This window comes from Ictidomys tridecemlineatus, chromosome 12 (genome assembly GCF_052094955.1).
Source record: "Ictidomys tridecemlineatus isolate mIctTri1 chromosome 12, mIctTri1.hap1, whole genome shotgun sequence".
Taxonomy (NCBI): domain Eukaryota; kingdom Metazoa; phylum Chordata; class Mammalia; order Rodentia; family Sciuridae; genus Ictidomys; species Ictidomys tridecemlineatus.
In genome coordinates, this window is record NC_135488.1 from 99,821,343 (window position 1) to 99,844,031 (window position 22,689).

The 22,689-nt window shown below is 38.0% G+C and overlaps 1 protein-coding gene across 1 annotated transcript in view; it reads right to left on the reverse strand.

Moving 5' to 3' along the window:
* Window positions 1–22,689, reverse strand: part of Babam2 (BRISC and BRCA1 A complex member 2) — a 388,027-nt gene that overhangs the window by 156,437 nt on the left and 208,901 nt on the right. Inside the window, exon 7 of the mRNA XM_005322497.3 lies at window positions 19,697–19,806. Coding sequence (XP_005322554.1) covers window positions 19,697–19,806 — 110 coding nt within the window. The remainder of the gene's footprint in view (window positions 1–19,696; window positions 19,807–22,689) is intronic.

Sequence of the window (22,689 nt, forward strand, 5' to 3'; positions counted from 1 at the left end):
CAAGCTATCCAACTTAAAACCACCAAAAAGAAAGAAAAAGGGTTGGGTTCTGTCCCACAAAATGTGATTAGGCAGCACTGTGGCTCGATGGACTCCTTCAGTACATCCAGTTTCCTTGGTAACCTAACTATGTACTAAATGGTTTCCATGGCAAAACATGGTTCAGAGTCCAAATAACCAACCTACACATGCAATTTGGAATGTAACTTATTAGTGGGGGGCTGCCCACACTTAAAAAAAATTAGTAAGCTTAAAAAACAATCTTAGTAACCATATTATGGCATCAAAGCAGAACACCTTGGTGGAGCCCATTTGAAGGGCACCATATCAGATAAGGGGCAGAAGAATGGGAGAGCCAAACCTAAATCGTGCCAGGTTGGGCTACATGTCATTGTTTCTGTAATATGCAACATTAAAACAGAGGAGATCTTGATCTGAAAGTAATAGACCAGACAACCACAGAGTAAGTGAGAAGTATTTCTATGATTCCTAGAAATCTATTCTAAGAACACAAATAAGACTCTCAAACAAAATAAGAAGGTATTCAGCCCACCCTCTGGAACTGTGGATTACCTTCTTTCTCAATTGGGATAGTACTCCCTTTATGGGGCATACAGAAATGTATAGAGATGTATCAAGTGGTCTCAATTACTAAGGAGTTACTTATCCCACAGGCAAGGACCAAGGAAGCCAAATGCCCTGTGCTGCACCGGACAGAAACACAAAACAAAGCAAGTGTAACATCCACATGAAATTTGGCACACTATTGGAAGAATTTCCTAATGGAAAAAATGATAAATTTTAATGTAGTTTTTGCCATTTGTCCTTTCTTCCTTAAAAATAAAAATAAATAAATAAAAAGATTGAGCAAAATATCTAAATAATGTTTTTAAAGAATTTAATTTCTTTGGAGAAGAGAGCATTAGATCATAAAGGTGATAAAATGCAAATGATGTAAAAGAAAGTGAAAAAATTCCTCATTTCAGATCTCAAAAAGAACCCAAATTTTTAGATCTGGAATGGGCAAAACCTTTAGAATGTCCTGTTCTGCTCCTAGTCCAATTTTGGGTCTAGAAAAATCTACTGAAATCAAAAACTTAATTCATATTTGAACTCAGTGGAAAAGTCCCACATTGACTTTACTTGAAATTCCTAGAAATGCTGGAAATTTGATACATGTAGTGATTCTGGAAATTAAGATCCAAACAAGGATGAGAACTGATTTACCAGGGGTTAAAACTTACTAGGACTGCTAGTTCTGATCAAAAACCCAGATCAGCCTTAAGATCCCAGAGTCTGAGCAATGATCCAAACTCACTCCATAGTTCCCGTCACTTGATATTTTAAGGCCCCTGGATGATATAACTGTCCATACTTAAGGAGCCACTCATGTTTCCCTGTCTGTGAAGTTTGTTCATGTTTTTTGTCCATTTTTCTACCCAATTATTTGCCATCTTCTTAATTTTAAAGAGTTTTTCAATCCAAATATGAATCCTGTAATGGTTATTTTAGGTTAATAATCAGAATTTTTTAAATTTATTTATTTTTATTGGTTCTTCTTAGTTATACATGACAGTAGAATCCATTTTGATAAAATTATACATGCATGAAATATATCTTATTCTAGTAATTTGTATTTTTAAATGTTCTGGGAATAAGAAATGGCAATTTGGATCTTTGATCAGAGGCATGAATGATCTAATGTAGGAAATGTTGAATACGCACACTGGAATACTTTCAAATATGACTGTAGTGGGAAGTTGATAGAAACAATAGCTAAAAGGAACTTCAACAAGTAAGCTTAAAGAAATAGTTGACTGACTTCAAAGGACAACATAAAAGTGAAAAGAACACAGAAAATGAGAGTAAATATTTGCAAATCATATATCTGATAAGGGTCTAGTACCCAGAAAATATAAAAAAAAAACCTCTTATAACTCAATAATAAAGAGAAAAATTTAAAAATAGGTGAAAGATCTGAATAGGCATCCCTCCCAAGGAATTCGAAAACACATAAACTAACTTGAATGATCACAGCAGTATTATTCATGATAGACTAGAAGTAGAAACAGGAATGTCCATCATCTAATGAATAGATAAATAAAATTTGATATATCTATATGATGGAGGAGAATTCCACCACAAAAAGGAATGAAGAATTGATATATGCTTAAATATGAATGATGCTAAGAGAAAGAAGTCAATCACCAAAGACTACTCATTGTATGATTAGACTTTATATGAAATATCCAAAATAGGCAAAGCCATGGAGACAGAAAGTAGATTGGTGGTTGCCAGAGGCTGGAAGGTTGGTGGAAAATGAAGAGCAACTGCTAATTGGAGTGGGGATTTCTTTTGGGGGAGTGATGGAAATGTTCTAGAACTGATTTTGGTGATAGCTGTTCAATTCTGTGAATATACTAAAACTACTCAACTGTGCATTTCAATTAGGCAACTGCATACGGATTACACATTAATGAAAGTTTTGTTAAGAAAAGTAAGAGTAGTCTGAGGCAAAGTAGTAAAGAACAGGGAAAGAATGACAGAACGCCTTAAACTTAGGGTGAGAATTTCAGATTTCAGCCAGTGTATTTTTCTCTGGGCCTCTAGAGGTAGGGGTCACTAAAACATGAGCAGAAGACAACCTGTAAAAAGTGATGAAAGTCAGGAAAGAAGTAAAATAGGAAGCCAGGATTCTGGCAAGGGAAAGGTGAGACCCAAGTCTGGATTTGATGATTATTGACTTTGATGATAACTACTTAAAATATGAGCCTGGATTAAAATAGTGAGGGCTGTGATAGAGGAGAGGAGGTTAGTGTCTAAAGGAACGAGTACTTGGAGGGCATTCTCTTAGCTCTTTCTGTCCTTCCTCTTCTGTCTTTCTATTCTGGCCAACACTTTCCATAAGCCATGTCACACAAGAAAGATCAGAGATTCTCAAAGGTTTAGTGAGTTTAAGAATCACCCAGAGTACTTGATAAAAGCGTAGGTTCCTGAGCCCATCTCCAGAACTTAAGATTCAGAATGTGAGCATCCCTAGAAATCTGATTTCAACCAAATACCAAGGTTGTACTGATGCAGGTGACACCCAGCCCTGATCTGTTGCCTCCAACACCCTGGCATGCCCTCCAGGGAAGTGGCAGGTAGCATAGAAAAAACAGATCTGGCTTTGAATCCTGATGCTGCCACATATTCAGTGTTGCCCTTTGATGAATACTTAACACCTCTGTGCCATAACATCCCCATATGTCAGAGGGCCAGTACTTTCCATAGCACAGGGTTATCATGCAGATTGAATAAAGTAATGTTTGTAATGTGCTGTCACTGTTGGGGCTCAGTGGCTTCTGGATTATTTTTGTCTGTGATTCTCATTCTTGGCCAGCTTGCTCACCACTGTGGCCAGCAGACATCTCCCTGCTCTCTCAATTAGAAATTTTAGGGAAGGGGTTCTTAATTCAGGGTCAGGTAATCCCTAAAGGGTATGGGATTATATGTCAGGAAGTCTGTGAGTCCCCAGAATATGCAAAATGATCTGGGGCAAGGGTGACCATGGATAGTCTCATGAGATTCCCCCCAAAACTCAAGAGTTGTTCCTTTATAGAAATTTTCAGTTTCTCATTTCAGACATCTATTCTTCCATTTTTCCCACTAGCTTACACTAAATGAGTTCAGGTCATTGACGTGACCTAAGGTCTCCATGCTCAGCATCTGAGGGGAGTTTTGAAAAAGAGGTCCTTGAACATTTTAAGAGGAGGAGGAAGAAGATAGTGATGCTGGCTGTGATCACAGTAATAAGAACAGCAAATTACCAAGTACCAAGTGTTTATGACATGCCATGCACATTTCTAAATAGTTCAAACACATTCTTTCATCTAATCCTTGCAAAACTCTTTGAGGGTTGTAGGTGAAGAAACTGAGTTATAGGAGTAACTTACACTACTTCACACAGCTAGAAAGTGGAAGTCAGGGCTCACCTCCAAGCCCATCTTACTACCAAGCCATGTCTGAACTAGTGTGTGCCTTGCCTATCACTACATATTTCATCTTTATGGGGAGAGTGGGGGCCAGCACAGAGGGTAAAGCAGCCCCTAAGGGAGAGACGAAGATTCCACTTCTGGCTGAACTACATTTACCTTCTGAGGACTGAGAATTTGGGTAAAAGGCAGAACTGGGCTCAGTGCCCTGATAGTCTTCAAGATATGTCAGTCTTTGGAACTGGAACTAAAAGGCTGGGAGTGGGGCACTTTCTGATAAAGTTATAAAAAGCAGCCCAAAAATGTAAACACAAAACTTCCCTGAACTAAGAAATACTTATCTGCAGGATGGAAAGTAGCAAAAAGATGAAAGACACAAATGGAGAAACACACTTTAAATATGGTACCAAGTAGAGACCTGCAGGCTTCCTTTCTGAGATTAAGTGAGAACAGGAGGAAGGCAGAAAAGCAGGCTAGCGACATGGCGCACTGGCTCTGAGTGTCTTGAGTGCTGAAGTTTGAAAGGATGGTGGCAAGAGCAGAGTAACTGGAGAGTCCTGAAGGTCCAAGGCTTGATTTTAATTTCTATTTGTTGTGCATGACAATCTTTAAACATTAAAGGAAAAGCATCAATACTATGAATGAAGGATTCCCTGAAGCTCATTAGCACAGGTAAAATTAGGCTCTTCAAAGTTCCATAGCCAGACTGGTGCTCAATTGGGGATGATTTTGCCCCAGCCCCCAACCCTCTCTTCTGCCCAGGATAGACAATGTTGAATGTCAAGTCCCAAGGGGTTGGTAGATGCTCCTGACATCTAGTGTGTAGAGGCCAGGGATGTTGCTAAGTGTCTTTGAATAAAAATGAATTATCCCTGCAAAATGAATTATCCAGTCCAAAATGTCAACAATGACAAGATTGAGAAAGTAAGTGGCAGACAAGAGGGATTATATGCTAGTATGTCATCCAATTTGCACATGTTCAGCTGCCCTGCAAAGAATATCATTCATGGAATGTGGAACAGAGATTCCATCAAAAAATATGTCTGTCATCAATGACTTTGTACATATCTAGTAAATTTCTTCCAATCTGGTTATTTTACATTTTAATGAATTAATTTTAATTTTATAATTAGAATGCCAATTCACCCTGAAAAAAATTAAAAAATATTACCAATAAGACTAAAGTTCCATTGATCTCTACTGTCAACCCTGCTACAGTCAAACTGTCCAGGTCAAATGGCAGTGCCACTATTTGGGAAGTGTATGTCTTGGGCAACTTTTTGACCCCCTCTGAATTTTGGTTCCATCATCCATAAAATGGGGACACTGGTAGTAACCAACCTCACAGGGGTTGTTGTGAGGACCAAATGAATTAATAGTAAAGCTCCACAACTTCCAAACCAAGGAACGCTAAAGGAAAACTTGTTCTAGCAGCAGCACTCATATCTTTGTGCATCACAAATGTAAAGCTTTTGGGCTGGGGTGGTGGCTCAGTGGTAGAGTGCTCGCCTAGCGTGCATGAGGCACTGGGTTCAATCCTCGGCACCACATAAAAACAAACTAATGTATCCACCTAAAACTAAAGATACATAAATAAATATTAAAAAAAACAAATGAAAAGCTTTTAAAACTTAATGTAAATAAAATGTTCAACCCTAAAAAAAGCTGAACACTTAAAACATGTGACAAAGGTGTTCAGTAGTGTTCTAGGATATCCACATATGCGCATGCATTCTCCTAACAGAAATAAATAACATGGTTTTGATGCTTAGCTTTTTTACTTTTTCTTTATTATACTCTCAGAAAATTTTTGGTATATGATATTATTAACAGTAGTCCTCATGCTATATACTAGACATCAAAATTCATTCATTCTGCATAACTGCAAATTTGTAGTCTCTAAACTACTTCTCTCCACTTCCTTGTCCTCTTCCATTCTCTGTTCTCTATTTCAATGTACTTGATATTTTAAAAAAGATTATACATATCAGTAAAATCCTGCAGTATTTTTCTTTCTGTGTCTGGCTTTTTTTTTTTTTAAGCATAATGCTCTTTGTTAAGGTTGACTAATATTCATTCTCTCTCTCTCTCTCTCTCTCATATATATATATGATATATATATATCTCAGATATATATATATCTCCCAATTTCTTCATCCATTCATCAATTGCTAGACATCAAGGTTATTTCCCTACTAAAACACTCCTAACCATTTTGGTTGTTTCCACCATTTGCATTGTACCGGTTTATTTCTTTTAAAAAAGAAGTCTGCACCCAGTCATGTTGGCGCATGCCTCTGATCCTAGCAGCACAGGAGGCTGAGGCAGGTGGATCATGAATTCAGAGCTGAGGAAAGTGGATCACGAGTTCAGCCTCAGCAGAAGCAAGGTGCTAAGCAACTCAGTGAGACCCTATCTCTAAATAAAATACAAAATAGGGCTGGTGATATGGCTCAGTGGTTTATTGCCCTTGAGTTCAATCTCCAGTAACCAAAAACTAAAATAAAAAATGAAATATGCAAGAAGTAAATGCATAGTCTCTGGTAAATAACCCTAACAATAGAAATAAACAAAGACCCAACATCAAAATAACTCGCATCTACACACAAATATTCTGAGGTGTTTTTTTTTATTATTCTAGGTGAACAGAAAAATATTAAATTTTAAAATGACAATGTCTACAACCTGTTTTTTTTATTTGCAAGGAATTTTATATGACATTATAGTTGATAAGCCCTTAAAAGTTTTTAAAACAGTTTTCCTTAGCTTTAAACACATTAAGTTAGTCACACTAAACTTTGACGAAGTTTAAGTTAGGAAAAAAATACTAGGTCAGAGGAGGAAATGAAAACATGGAAGCGTTATCACCATTTGGTCATAAACTCCTTTTCTCAGAGAAACATGGCTATAAAAATCTGTTCCAGGATGAAAACTTGGCACAAAGCAGCTCAATCTTACATCATACTTTTAAAAGATTGGGGTGGAGTAGGGAGGCAAGGATTAAAAGGCGGGAGGGGAAAGTTCTATGCCTGTCGGAAAAAGAAGACTGTTAGTAAAATAAAATTTCCACTGATGTATAGAACTTCTTCAAATTAATGGTCTGGTTCAGCTGAAATCTGGCGAGGAAGTAGATTTCAGACTTTCTCAGGAATGACCTCTATTTTGTCGAAACTGTCTATAAAAGATAATATTCACAGATGGAATGTTCACTCCCTCTTACATCCCTATTGACAATATTTTGTTAACTCATCATCTGTTTTGTTTTCAACCAAAGGCTACTCCATTCATTAAGTCATTAGTGCTGTTAGTAAAAGACAGCGTGTCTGAATTTTAACAAGTACAGAAAAACTCCAATATAATCATTAGCCCTCTATTATGGAACTCAAAATCAGACATACCAGGATCAAATTACATGCTTTCTAATAAAACTTCACACAGTAAAATCTGACAACACTGGTATTAGAACCTTTCCTCCTCCAACAACAGTATAAGGAGTTCCACTTTATATATGAATTTTACACATTAAGAGCCTTAGTCATTACCCACTTAGACCAAACACTTGTAATCAGGAACAAGGCCATTACTTTAGGGACTAAATAATTACCCTTTGAAACCAAGCTGTGGACAAAATACACTATATACTTTTTATGGAGAAGATGAACAACTTCATTTTTAAAACTCGACTGACATACATCCCCTTGTCCACATTCACATTCTGTTCTGAAAACTAAATAAAATACTTTATTCTCACAATACACCAATTCAGATCACTGTGTCAAAAGAAATCTACTGACATGAGAAAAGATAGACCACCTGAGAGCCAGGAGCCCTGGGAGAAGTGAGTGAACCACAAAAGCTTCATGGAGGTCAAGGCCAAAACATCAGAGGAAAGCTCCAAAACACTGGTTCAATACCCTGGACTCTTGCTCTTTCTGGGATTCTTCAGTCCCTACTACCAACTAAATTAGGGAACTGGGTGTCTGTGTTGGGCAGTGAGGCATTAGAGTGGCAGGGCTCTTTGTGATCTGTCCCACTATGAGACAAAATAACCGGGTTTACAAATTCTTTCCTAACTTAGAAATTGTGTTAGCTACTTTGAAAGAAAGAGGTTAAAATGTGCTCTTAACTTAAGCAAGTATCAATAAATCCAAACAAAGTATTTTTGAAAAAATGATCATTCATTGTATACCCCCTATAAAAATGTTCCCAGTCTGTTGTCTTATGGCACCATGGGGCCTTGGAGTTTACAGAGCAGGCTTACTAACCTATTGTGCACTCAGCATGATCTGAAGACAGAATAAATGCTTTGTGTACGTGTGTAGGTCATACACTTATGTATACATATATGTGTCATTAAAGACTGAATGCTTGTTAAAATTTCATGTTGAAGCTGTGATGCCCATGTGATGGTAGTAAGAAGCAAGGTCCTTTGGGAGGTAATAAGGTTTAGAAAGATCATGAGGGTACAGTCCCCACAAGGGGATAAGGATCCTTATAAGAAGAGGAAGACATACCAGTGCCTTTCTTTGCCATGGGAGGATACAGCAAGAAGGTAGTCATGTGCAGACCAGGAAGGAGGCCATCACCAAATCTGCTGGTACCTTCATCTTAGACTTTCTAGACAATTACAAATGTGAAAAATAAATTTCTTTCATTTAAGTCACCAGTCTATGGTGTTTTGTTATAGAAGTCCATGCTAACTAAGATGATGTGTGTGTGTGTGTGTGTGTACATACACATCTATGCATATGCATACACACAGCTACAAGTATCATGCACACACATGCATATATACACATATCCACATGCATCGAACATATACATAATGTGTACATATATGTATCCATTTTCAAATGTCTACACACTCTTAGTATTAATAAAAGCATATTTAAAAAGGCATTATGAAGTCATCAATTATTTAGAATGAAATACAAAAAGTATGACTTTCTTTTTTTTTTAAAGTATGACTTTCATTTCTAGGAGTCTGTGAACTGTTTTTAAAATTATCTTCCACCCCCCAGTACAGTTTGCTCTTGATGAGGTACAGCTCTATGCTTAGAATTGTGCCCACCACCCCAATCATGGCACAGAACAGTCCCATGACCCTAAAAATTGCTACTTCTTTGTAGTGGAGCCTTCCTGTCACTTCATATAAAAGGTTTTGACACTAAGAACAGGTCATTACACTTAACAAGGACTGGGATAACTGCCTCACAGTGTCGATGACCAACTGTTTCATAATTTTAAGCCACCTTTTTAATATCCTGGTTTCTCGTTCCATTGAGTATTTGACATAAAAGATTAAAGGGGAAGGAAACTGAAACAAAAGGCTAGGAGCAATTAAAGACCTGGTAGAGGTCAGACTTAAAGACAGTATGAAGAATAAGGTACTAAAATTTGATGACAGATTGAATACAGGTAGGAAAAAAAATATGCTGGGAGAGGCTGAAGAAACACTGGGTCAGACACACTGATGAGCGATCATTTGTGAAGAAAAATAAGGAGCTTTGCTTTTAAGTAACAGAATGATGAGATCAGATTCAAGGTGGTTCTTTTCTTTTCTTTTAGCAGTACTGAGGACTGAACCCAGGGGTGTTGCACCTCTAAATATATCCCAGCTTTTTAAACTTATTTTTATTTTTTTAGAATACCAGGTATTGAACTCAGGGGCACTCGACCACTGAGCCACATCTCCAGCCCTATTTTGTATTTTATTTAGAGACAGGGTCTCACTGAGTTGCTTAGCACCTCGATTTTGCTGGGGCTGACTCTGAACTTGTGATCCTCCTTCCTCAGCCTCCCAAGCCACTCCAATTACAGGTGTGTGCCACTGTGCCCAGCTAAAATTATTTTATTTTTGTGGGGAAGTTATCCTAGTCCTTGTTAAGTGTGATGACCTGTTTTTAATGTCAATACCTTTTATATGAGGTGGCAGGATGGCTTAACTACAAATAGGCACTAATTGTTAGGATGATGGAAATGTTTTTATTTTATTTTATTTTATTTTTTTGAGACAGGATCTCGATAAATTACAGAAGCTGGCCTTGAACTTGCCATCTTCCTGCCTCAGCCTCCTGAGTATCTGGGATTACAGATGTGCAACCACTATGCCTTCCCAGATTTGGGTTTTTTAAAAAACCTCTCTCTCTCCCTCCCCTAACCCCTTTCTTTGCAATACAGGAACTAGATGGAAGTAGGGAAGGAGTGGATGCCAGCAAACCAGTCAGTTGTCTAGTTAGAGAGAACAATAACTCAGATACGTGATCTCAAAGAACACAAGTTTAATCTAAAAGCACAAGAAGAACTAGAAAGTGTTTCAATAACCATGCAGCTAGAATTTTCCTAGAATACCATTCAGAGGCGTCCATAATCCCAGTCTTCAATCCTTGTGGAAAAGCAGAACAATTGAAACACAATGCTGGCAGACAACATGGCCGACTAGGTAACCTAGAGATCTTCTGCTACACAATACTTTAAAACAAAGATAGTTACATTCCCCTCAAGTGAAGGGGAATCCCCAAGAGCATCAAACCTTGGCTGGACCCCAAGGTTCAGGTGGCTGGATGGTACACAGGGACATGAGTGCGGTAGGCAAGCAAACATGGCCTGTCCAGCAATGGGGCATAAAGGGAATGACAGGACCTAGGCTCTACTTCAGGAAGATCAATCTGGCAAAAAGCAAGCTATACAGAGGCCTGAAATAAGGTTGGGAGAGGTCAATGTGGAAGCAAAATCAACTGGTTGCTGTTAAGATAGGAAATAATGCAAGAGGAAGGTCAAAATACATACATACCTTGGTTTCATGGTCAGAGTCACTAGAAGGATTAAAAAAAAAACACTAATGAAAATAAAGAACATAGGAGAATCTGGGGGGCAGGGGAGACAGGAACCATTAGATGATAATTTGTACTTCGGATATTAGATTTGAAGCTACACTAATTATTCTAGCATGAGACAGTATAGGAAGCAGCAAAGATGAAGAAATCTAGAACAATGATCCTTAAATGAATTGCAGAAACTGGCTTTAGGCAGGAATGTTGTTCTCACAACTAAACATTTTGCTTCTGTGAAGTCCATTGCTCTCGTCAGATTTTCAAAGAGGTCTATGTCAATTTGCTCTTCCTTTAAACATACATCAATTCTGTGTTCAATCTTTGGTGTTCTGCAGTGTCATTATGATGCATCCAGGTGTCAATTTCTTTTATTTAGCTTGTTTGAAATTCACTGTATTCCTCCCTCTGAGGGCTGGTATCTTCCATTAGATTGGGAACATTTTAGGGCATTTCTTCTTCCATATTCTAAATTCTCTGCTTCTACCTACACTCTGGCACAATGTTTTTGTTAACTGCCACTTTACATCTCGGACTCTCCAACAAAGGACATTTTCCTATTTGTGAATAAATACAAGTAAGCAGTGACTGCATAAAATAGTAATGATTGTTCAGAGTTTTGCTGTTAAAAAATAATGTTACACTGAAAATCATAAAAATCTCATCTTTGTTATAGGAAAAAACTGCTAAAAACCCTTGAGAGGTTTAGAAGAAAAATGTTAGGCCTGATATTTTAAATGAAGACACAATACATCTTACAGCTTTCAGCTAATCATTATACTGTAGTATAATGTATTTAAGAGAAATAAGGCACAGAACTGCCTCTAGACTGAAAATAACCCCCAAACTGAACTTAAAGGTCAAGTGAATTTAAGAAAAAAGTACCAATGAGATCAGAGTTATCGCAGATCTTTACACGTATCTTTCTAAATGCGTATTTTCTGAGAAGAAGCCTAAATAAAAATACTGAGCTATCACTAAGTTAAGCGGCTGGTTAGGTGGGAGTTCTACATGAGAATGTTCCCAAAAATATGATATTTGGGGGCTGATTTTTCTCCCCCAACTAAATTCTGTTCTACCTTTTTTTTTTTTTTTTTTGGTAATATTTCAAAGCCAAGGCTGAGCTCTTGATCTTTTGGAAAGCACAGGCAAAATAAAGGGCCAAGTTCACTAATGAAAACTTGATAAACTTTTCTAAATCCATTCTAAGTCATGAAGAACCCTTTTGGCCTTGCTCCCAGACCAGTAAAACGAACAACTAAAGTCCCTAGAGGCTAAGACATCTCCTTTCCACCAAAACTAAATATGCCTCTCTCCTGACAGCTGGTTGTCTTAGCATATTCTGGACTGTATATTTATCAAAGAGAAAAAAACTCTCCAGGAGCACAACATTTATTGTAGGATTATCTGAGTTGACTCAAGTAAACATTAGTAAGGCTAAATTAAACCAGGTTTACTATGATGTTCTATTACTTATATCCTGACACAAAATCACCTCAAGAGATTTAGGGGTCTCCTTTTTTGCAACAACTAATAGAGGAATTTTTTAAAGACAAGAATTACCTTTTCTTTCAAATTTATCTATACTCAGTTATATAATTTTTCTAAAATTCTTTTGAGCATTGAACATGAAAATATTCCATTATGTTAAATATTGAGTTCAGTAGTACATTTCAGTAAAATAATATATTAGATTTGCTTATTGCATTAAAAACTATTTTATCTGAATTTAATATCCTCACTCATAATTTCTAGTATTATTTTAATTTTCAGCTCCCTTTATATTTTTGCAGGCTCTTTATTAAGTTTCAGTTTATTCCAGCCTCTGTGGGTTACAGTCTGCCCAAATGTCCTAAGAGGGACACTGTAGCTTAAAAGCAGAGGAAAGGAGGCAGGAGAGGCCATAATAGGGGGAGATGAGAGATCAAAGGAGAACAAAACCACACTCACCACCTCCAGGACTCAGCTGAGAACCCACTTGAACCAAATGAAGTTCCATTTGGTTCCATTTCTCAGAAACAAGACCAGAGGACCATGAAGGAAACTAACCTGCTGGTGAGTCAAAGGCCCAGCAACAAGAGATGACCATGGAGACCACCTGCCTTTACTGCACATGGATCTCAGCTATTTATTCCTGTGAGGAGTCCCATCAGTGAGAAATGGGCTGAGCTCTAGTAGGGCCCTGGGCAGGGCCAGGTTGGCTAGAGATGGGCTAAAGTTCTTTGGCCCTCAACTGATGGAAACAGAGGCCCAATCCTTAAGGAATTTACAGTCCAGGGAGACAGTAAGATAATAAGAGGCACCATCAAAGGAGGAAAAATTGTTGTCTTATACAGGAGGCAGGTGGTGGTGGTCAAGAAGATTCCATGTAGAAAATGGTCATTGAGAAGCCTTGAAAGGATGCAGGAGAGTCACACTGAGAGCTGCGTACCAGTCCAGTGGGCATGGACAGTTTTGTGCAAGGACATTTCATGATTGGAACTTACTTCAGGAAGAGTATCAGTTCTGTGCTGGAAAAGAATAAATTGGAAGTTAAAACTGGGAGTTGATTGGAAGCTAAACAGGAAGAGATGGGAAGTTAAACGGCCATCAGGAAATAGGGCAATGAAGGACTGAGCCAGGTAATGCCAGTAGGAATGATGAAGAATGAAAGAGAGCATGAGAAGAGGATTTCTAATACAAAACTATTGGCCAGCTCAGAGTGGGAGGGGTGTGGTGGGTGACTTTGAGGTACAGCATCTGAGCAGAAGAGAGGAAGAGTATCATAAAAAGAAACAGGGTGCAAAGAAGAAATGTTATTAACTCATTGGGGGAATGATGAATTTAGCTTTAGACATTTTAAACTGGGGGGGGGGGAGCAACTAAACATGTGGACATTTGATCATGTAAGTAGAAAGTAGAAAGGGGAAGTTGGGGGTCATCCACAAAAAAAGTAAGGCCATGAAAATGGCTTGGGAATACAACCAGGGGAAACAATTTAGCATGATTTAATGAATTGAAAAAAGAAAGTAAAGGCAGTAAAAGAACCAGGAAGGGCCTAAGAACACCATGTTGTGAATGGGGACACACACATGCTAGGAACACTATCATGAGGATCAGAGAGGAGGGTAGAATGAAAAGTAATGTGAACATTTTAAAGTACTCAACAAATGCATCTTTATTATGGTTACAGAATTATATAATTAATCTCTAGAGAAGCCACATTACATTGGCAGAGGCAGGCTTCCAAAGCTTCCAAAGGTCCCTCTCCACCAAGCCAAAAGAAAATGTCTCCTCCCTCAACCTCTTACAGAATAAGTATTTTCTTCAGTACCCACATAATTCAAGAAGCACTGAGCATGCAACTGAAGCTTCTGTAGCCCCCTTTACAGAAGAAGAAATAAAGCTCAAAAAGCTTAAGTCACTTGAACCAAGATGGCTGGCCATTCAGTGGGGGGACAGAGGCTTCTGATGCCAAATCTTACTGTGACATTTTTATTAATGAAAAGTTGCAACTTGCAAGTTTGTTCTTATCCCCCTTGCTATACAATAAACAAATCAAGGCCATGGGCCATATTGCACGTATGCTGACAGTCTCCAAAGCACCTAGGAAAGGGCCTTACCCTTGGTCAGTTCTCGCTGGGCTGCTGTGTTTCAGGAATGAGCGCACACATGCCTGCAGCGCGCAGCCTTGCTAATGGTGAGCATTTATGGGCTGGTAAACTGAGTACTTATTCCAAGGCAGACCGTAACTTAACAACAAAAAGTTCTAAAAACAAATTCTGTACTTGTGAAAGATGCCACCTGGTCCGCCTCAGGGGCTGAAGTCGTCTTTTTATGCACTGAGTGGGAACAGCACAGGGAGTGACGATGCTGGCTTTCTTCAAACCACTCCCACCAGCTGGCTGGAGCCAAGAGGGCCCACACCTTGCAGGCAGGGGAGGACTGCATAGTCTCTGATGCCCATTTAACCTTTGGGTTCACTGTGGGAACTGCCAACAGTCTGGGAACAAGGGAAAGGTAGGGCATGTTTAGTGCCAGCTCTGATGGCGTAACCTTTAAATCCATAGCTTTTCTGCCAGGAAAAAGAAAAGGCAACTGGTTTAGAAACTATATTTTTCTTTTTCCTAATAGTCAACCAAAATCTACTTTGCATCACTGACTACTAGAGTTCCTTCTTTTCCTTCTCTCTTTCTTCCTTTTTTGTTTTGCATAACTCACAAATTTATTATTTTCAGTGAATAGAACTCAGAGGCTAATTCAACTGGATAATTTTGTTTCCTTTGAAAACAAATGTATAAAGCCTGAAATATGTTTATTTCATAAATGTCCCTTGTGCATGAAGAACACAAAGTTCTTCTCAGAATCACTGACTTCGCAAGCCATACACATGCGTGGTAGGAGAATGGAAAACAACAGGTATCTCAACACATGGGCAGTAGCCATGTTCAGCATGTTCAGCCATGTTCAGCACCAGACAGCTATCCCTAGACCCTGGATGAACAGAAACTTCAGAAGTGGGACTGCATTTCAGAGTTTCATCAAATCATAATACACTGGGGAATTTTTTACCAATGGATCCAACATATGTTCCATTTCTTTGAGATTGTCTAATATAGAGACATTTGGTGCTCGTGTCTTTAGAAATCTTTAGGATATGACAAATTGATCCTTTTTCTTATGTGTGATGACAAGAACCAAAGTCTTTTTTTTTCCAATTTCTGGCACTAATTAATGTGAGTATAATGTCCTTACCCACTGCAAAGACAAGCTGGGGAAGACGTTAATAGATAGACCAGAACAGGGTTCCTCCCAGTTCAAGACCTCTGTCTCTGCCTGGACATTGTGACATGGGAATGCAAGCCTTCTCCTGATAATTTTTACGAATGTGGATTAGGCTACTGGTCCTCCTGCTGCACAGGGCTTGGGACTTCCTAGACAGAGCCATGGCAGAAGTCAAAAGAAGCACAAACTTCAGTGAAGGCAAGAGGTGGGCATCAGCTTTGGTCAGGTACACATGGGATATGTTTCCCATGACTCCTAAAAGAACTTTCCACATCTGAGTGTGGAAATGCTTGGATAGCAGAGAGTTGACCAGATAGTATAAGACCCAGGTAACAGAACAGAGCTTAACACTATCAAAGATGGTACCAACCCCTCTTGACTCAGTTCTTAAAACCTATCCCATGGCCAAGGCCTTCCTGAAATGTCATTACTTCTGTTCTAATGCTCTGGACTCTGTATTACAGTCCTTCCCCTTTATCCATGGGGAATGTGTTCTAAGACCTTCAGTAGAATGCCTGAAACTGCAGACAGTACCAAATCCTAAATGTACTATGCTTTTTCCTATGCATACATACTTGTGATAAAGTTTAATAAGACACAATAAGAATTAACAACATGACAGATCACAACTTTTATAGCTTGAGTTACAACAGACAAACAATGACAAATTTCCTTTTCCTTTTTCACAATTTCACAAATAGAAGATTTTTTTAAATTGTAGATCTTAGCAATCTTAGCAAACAGCTTTTTAATTCTTTTTTTCTTTTCTTTTTATTTTTGAGAACTTTCACCTTTTTTTCTTTTTGGCATCTCTGAATTGCTGGTGTCACTACTCTTATACTTTGGGGCCACTACTAATTAAAATAAGGGTTGCTTGAACACACCCACTGATACCATAATAGCCAATCTGGTAACCAAGATAGCTATTAAGTGATTAACAGGCAGGTAGCATATACTGCATAAAAACGCTGGACAAAGGAATGATTCACATACAGAACTGAACAGAACTAAGCAGTATGGCACAAAATTTCATTATGCTACTGAGAGTGTTGTACAAGTTAAAACTTGTAAGTTGTTCATTTCTAGAACTTTCTAGTTAATATTTTCAGACCATAGTTGACCACAGGTAACTGAAACCCCAGACAGTGAAACTCCAGATAAGGAGAAACTGCTACAATAACTTTAGCAAATATGTAAGCCCTTAAAAAGTCATACCCTAAGCTTACTACTTTCTATTTTACCCCTTCTCTAAAAATCTCATTTTGAAAACCTTTATGTAAGGATACTAAGAACTTTGGGTTGTTTACTTTGATATTACAAGTACAGTTATACCAATTGAAGTTGTGTCAACCAGGAAAAGTAAGACCTTTCCTTTTAGTTCAGCACTTTCCAAATTTTTTTTGTGTGTGAGAAATACTTAGGAACCTATAAGGCTGCCAATGAGGCCATTGTTACCATGCACCACAGTTACACAAGGCATTAAAGGACGGACAAGACTCATTTCATACTCTAGTACTAGTTTGCAGTTTAGCAAAAGATTTTAAAAATGTATGTTACAAACTAAAGCAATGTGGGTAGATTATAAGATTAATATAAATTCAGTGTTACAAAGGGCTCCAGGGAAGCCTAGATTAATTGTGCTCAGGGAAAATGGTTCGTAGAGACAGCATTTGAATAAGGATTAGAAAATGTATATTTCAATAAGAGCAGGTTAGAGAAGGACCTGGTACATGGAAGAAACAGCTTTAGCAGAAGGCACAGAGGCAAGAGAGTAGAAGAGAACTAGAAAACTTCAAATGAGCCCGGCTAAAAAGGACAGTCTTTGTGAGGATAAGTAACAGGCAATTGATCTGGAAAGATATGCTCTAGCCATTTCTTAACCTAAAAAAGAGGGAGAACATACTGAAAGGTAGATTTTAAAAATAAGAAAAATGACTTTTATAATATATCCTTTCTTACTAATTCATCTCATTGTATCTATCTAAATATTTTTAGAGTAAGAATACTTTATTAGTGGGTTTAATGGCAAATGAGGTATAGTATCTTTAAAGAAAAATAATCTGGCTGTTGGCAAAAATGTTTTTCTGGGTTGGAAATTTCTTGCCTGTGGACTAATTAATGAATCTGTTCATTTCCCCTGCATCTTGAGATTGTTTCATTAACTTTCTTTTCTCACCACCAAAACATCCTCTTAATTTTACTCATTAATGAGGCTGGGTGCTTGGTGCACACCTGTAATCCCAGCAGTTCAGGAAGCTGAGACAGGAGGATCACGAGTTCAAAGCCAGCTTCAGCAAAGATGAAGTGCTAAACAACTCAGTGAGACCCTGTCTCTAAACGAAATACAAAATCGGCCTGGGATGTGGCTCAGTAGATGAGTGAGTGTCCCTGAGTTCAATCCTCGGTACCCCCACCCCCTAAAAAAAGAACATAGTGAGAGGTTCCTGGAGAACTAGCATTTGCTCACTTATTTACCAATCTTCTCCTTTTCTGCCCCAGCTTGTCCTGCCAAATACTTGCTCATTCATTCTCTTGCTATGAACTGTATCAGTAATAATAACAACACTAATAGCTACTATTTGCTCAGTGTTTGCTAGACTGCCAGGTACTGCAGTTAATGCTTTATGAACAGTATTTAATATAATCCTCAAAACAACATTATGAAATAGGTATTATTATCCCTATTTTATGATGGAGGAAACAAGCTCAGAGATGTTGAATACTTAGCTAGCTGGTGAGTGGCAGAACCTGGGTTGAAACCAGGTCTGCCTGACTCCAGACCCCTAACCTCGTCCCACTTTACTGCACTGCCTCCAGCAGCCCACCCATGGCTTCTTACTAACATGGGTCAGTATTTTCAATTCAAAACCAAACAATCATTAAGCACCTGCTACTGTAAAATCCTGTTTTGATGCTGTGAGATATATAAATGAACGAGAGCGTGCCTGTAGATTATTGATCTTTATAATCTCCCACATTTTGGCATAAGCAGCCATATCATATCAGTAAGATGGGATATCCATGAGTCATAACTTAAAGCAGCTAAGGTCAGAGCGGGTGAAAACGGTTCAGTATATGAATGTTGGATGGTGACCACATCTACTCACAGACAGAAATCAGTCAACCCTGACTAAATGACTTACAGAAAACTTTAATAATACATTTCAGTCAGAGTCTAAAAAACTCTCTTTGCTGATGAAAAATCTGTCCTGTCAGAAGTTCCCAACCAAATCTGCTTATAATCCATTTTCAATGAACCTCAGCTTCCTTTGAAGTAGAATAAGCTTCTAAAGCATTTAGCCAACAATAAGCACATTGTGATGCCTGTTCTTAAAAAACTCAATACCAATGAGTAAAGTCACTGGTTAGAACACAAGTGAGATAGCAAACTACTTCTACCATGTGGTTGAACATTAGATAAAATTATATACAGCTATTTTTTAAAAGAAATAATCAAAAATCATCTTTTTAAACTATCTACTCCATTATCCCCTCTGTATGAGAATGGAGCCCAGGACCTCATGCATGCTAGGCAAGTGCTTAGCACTGAACTACATTCCCAGCCCTTTTTAATTTTATTTTGAGACAGTGTCTCACGAAATTGCCCAGGCTGGCCTTGAACTTGTGATCCTCCTGCCCCAGCCTCCTAAGTAGCTGGGGTTACAGAAATATACCATCATGCCCAACTTGAAACTATCTGCTTTTAATACTACCTTTACTAATTTCTGAATGAACTGCTTAATTTTTTAAAGCAACTAGTTTTGTTTTACAAATAACTCTAATGATTACATGTAAAGTCAAGTCAGATATTGTTTAGAAGTCTTCTTTAGGTTACAACTATTTGAACTCTAAGGGACACTTGGAGGAAGTCACAATTTTGGACTCTACCTACTTTTCTCTCAAGTATCTGTAGGCACAATATTCATACAACGAATACAATAAGACTCATTAAAATACTACAGTTGCATACTCTTCAATCAAAACAACTAATGCAACAAGTCTTTAAGGAATCAAAGGTTAAAAAAGAGAAATAATTTTAAGAGCTCATAAGTGGCAAAAGAGAGTGAAACACATTGGTTAACAAATAGAAGCATCAGGCTACATAACTTTAATGACCCTGACACTTACTGTTCAATTCGGGGTGACAAGTACAGTTTTGGATACACCTGGGTGGCTTCAGCATCCTCAAAACTGACAGAAAGGAGGGCCACATCTTCTCCAGGATCTTCATTTACATCCTTAGATAGGAAGTGAAAAAGACAACATCATGAGCACCTGCTCTCTGAATATCATCTCACAGTCCCCTGGCCCTGAAGCTGTGGTTGTGAGTTTCTCATATTCCAACTGAGCAGCTCAGCACATCCTTTCCCACATACCTCATAACTTTTTTGGAGTGATGGCTCTCAAACTTTCTGCCCAAAGCCTGCCACCATTGGAGAGGCACAAGACCCCCACCTATTTCCCTCATTCCCACATTCCAGGTAGAGGAGAGGAGCAAATCCGGCATTAACAAAGAATTGGACAAAAAACCATAATTAACAAATTGTAGTAAACATATTGCTATAAACATGCTCTACAGCCTAAAACATGAACAAAAGGTTACAATACCCAGTAATCTTATTATTTCTACCTTTACAGTATTTTGTAAGTTATTTAAATAGCAGAAATTCCCAGGAAGCATCACCCTAAAGTTTATCACCATGAAAGCAAACAGCAGGGGGACTAGGTACACATGTACTTCAGCAAAGTGACCATAGATGATTGACAGGGGAACCACAAAACACACACATATTTTATATATATATATATTATGGTGCTAAAGATCAATCCAGGGCTTTGCTCATGCTAGCAGATGCTTTACCAATGAACTACATCTCCAGCCCAAGACACATATCTTTAAATGCCTAGTTATAAGAATCTTAAAGGACAAAACATTTTTGATCCAAAGATGTTTATTATTAATCAATGTGCAAATGCACACTTGGACCACCACAAGCTAAACCGATAATGATAAAGTTAAACTTACTATAATTTTTAATTAAAGAGGGAGAATAACAGCAATTGAGTATCATAACCAATTTAAGCCAACACTGTTGTACTGATGAAGTCTCCTGGATCAGAGCTGTGCAACTTAGAACTTCATGCATGGTTTTATGATTACTGCCAAGCACCAAGTGGCTGCCAGGGTTCTGAATAAGATACTGAACTGTATGTTGATTTTAATTTGTGCATACAGAGCTTTAGCAACCCTTAATAATTTGGTAGAGACCTCAATTCGAATATAAAAATTTTAAATACTTAATAGAATTGTTCACCTTCCACCCACAGGGATCAGAAAGAATTGATCTGTATTTCTGGATCAGTTTACCATTCCTCAGGTAGGTAGGTTCAGCAGCTATACCAGGCAGGTGGTCCCAACCTGGATTTTCAGATTGGCTGCCCCTAAACATTGAGAACTTCAGACACAATGTCCTTCATCTGTCTAAAACCCCAGCCCTTCTTTCCTTGCAGCCTGGGAAGCTGGTCAGCACACTCACCTGACTCAGCTCTGACATGGTCAGTCTCCTTGCTCTGCTTCCTACTGTGCCCATAAGATACACACGTGTGATATGTATACACAGGGACAAGGACCATAAAGTCTCTCCCATCCTAAAAACTAGAACTTTTAAAAAGGCAGCATGCTGGACTTTCTCAAGTCCCCCAGGTTCTCTTGTCTTTCTCCTAGAAAGAGTTGTCTTTGCTCCCTGACCCCCTCAGACCTAAGCCCACTACATCATGGGAAGAGCCCAATGACTCTACCATTTTGAGATTTCCAAGGGTACCCACTAAACACAGCAGAGTTCCTCTGTCCTTTCTTACTTGATATTCCACACAGTATTTAGCATGGATGATCACTTGCCTCTAGAGACTCTTTTTTAAATTTTTTTTTCCCTTCTGAAAAATGATATTCTGGTCTTTTCCTACTTCTTTGGCTGCCTTTCCTTCAGTTTCCATTCTTTATTTTTTAAAACTTCTTAAATTTTTTCAGTTACGAAAATTAGGCTGGTTTTAACAAATCAAGCCATATATAAGTTTATAAAGAAAAAGTTCTTCCACACTCACCTCACCCACCAATTTTCAAGGTAAGCAGTATTAACCATGTATAGGTCAGTTGTCTGTGCTCATAAAAACGTACATGTAAACAGCTCTTTAGCCTTCTGTTTTGTTTTCCCTAATGGAGTTATACTGTACACATTGTTCTACCAACTGCTTTCTAAATAGCCACATGACATTCTGTGGCATGGATTTCAGACTTTCAGGGTGTCTGCAATTCTTAGCCACTTAAGAGCGTTACAATAAATACTCCTGTGTGTGTATTTGTATGTATGTCTCCTTCTATTTCTTAATCAACAACTAAAACTGAGCTCTTTGGATTAAAGATTATATGAACATTTTATATTTCAGTAGAATCTAAAACAATTATTTTCTGAAAAATTTGCAGGAATTCACATTTGGGACCATAAATTTCAGTATCAGTATGAGAGAGTTTAATCTCCTTCATCTTGAAAACTAGATAACACTGGCCATTATTATTTAGATTTAGTATTGGAAATCTGAGACCTGGAAAATGGTATCACAATTTAGATTCAAGAATGAGGCTGAACAACTTTTCACATGTTTCTTGGACATTGAAATTTCTTCTATAAATTTCCTCATCAAGTTCCTTACCTATTTTTAATATACGTGTTCTTTTATTGTTATTTAGTAGGCTTATTAGCGCTTTGCAAACACAGCTATTACAAATACTCTTTCTCAGTCTAGCTTTTGACTTTTTGCTTTGGGGGCTCTCTGTCATTACAAAAAATTAGATTTGGGGGACTCAGGTTGTGGCTCAGTGGTACAGCGCTTGCCTAGCACATGTGAGGCACTGGGTTCGATCCTCAGCACCACATAAAAAAATAAATAAAATTGTGTCCATCTACAACTTTAAAAAAACTATTAAAAAATTATTAGATTCTTACAGAGTTGAATGTGGTCAATAACCCTGAGGTTATATAACTATTTCTCTAGTTTTTCATCTACCATTATTTTAATTTTATATGTAGATATGTAATACCTTCTTACATAAGAAGCACCACTTT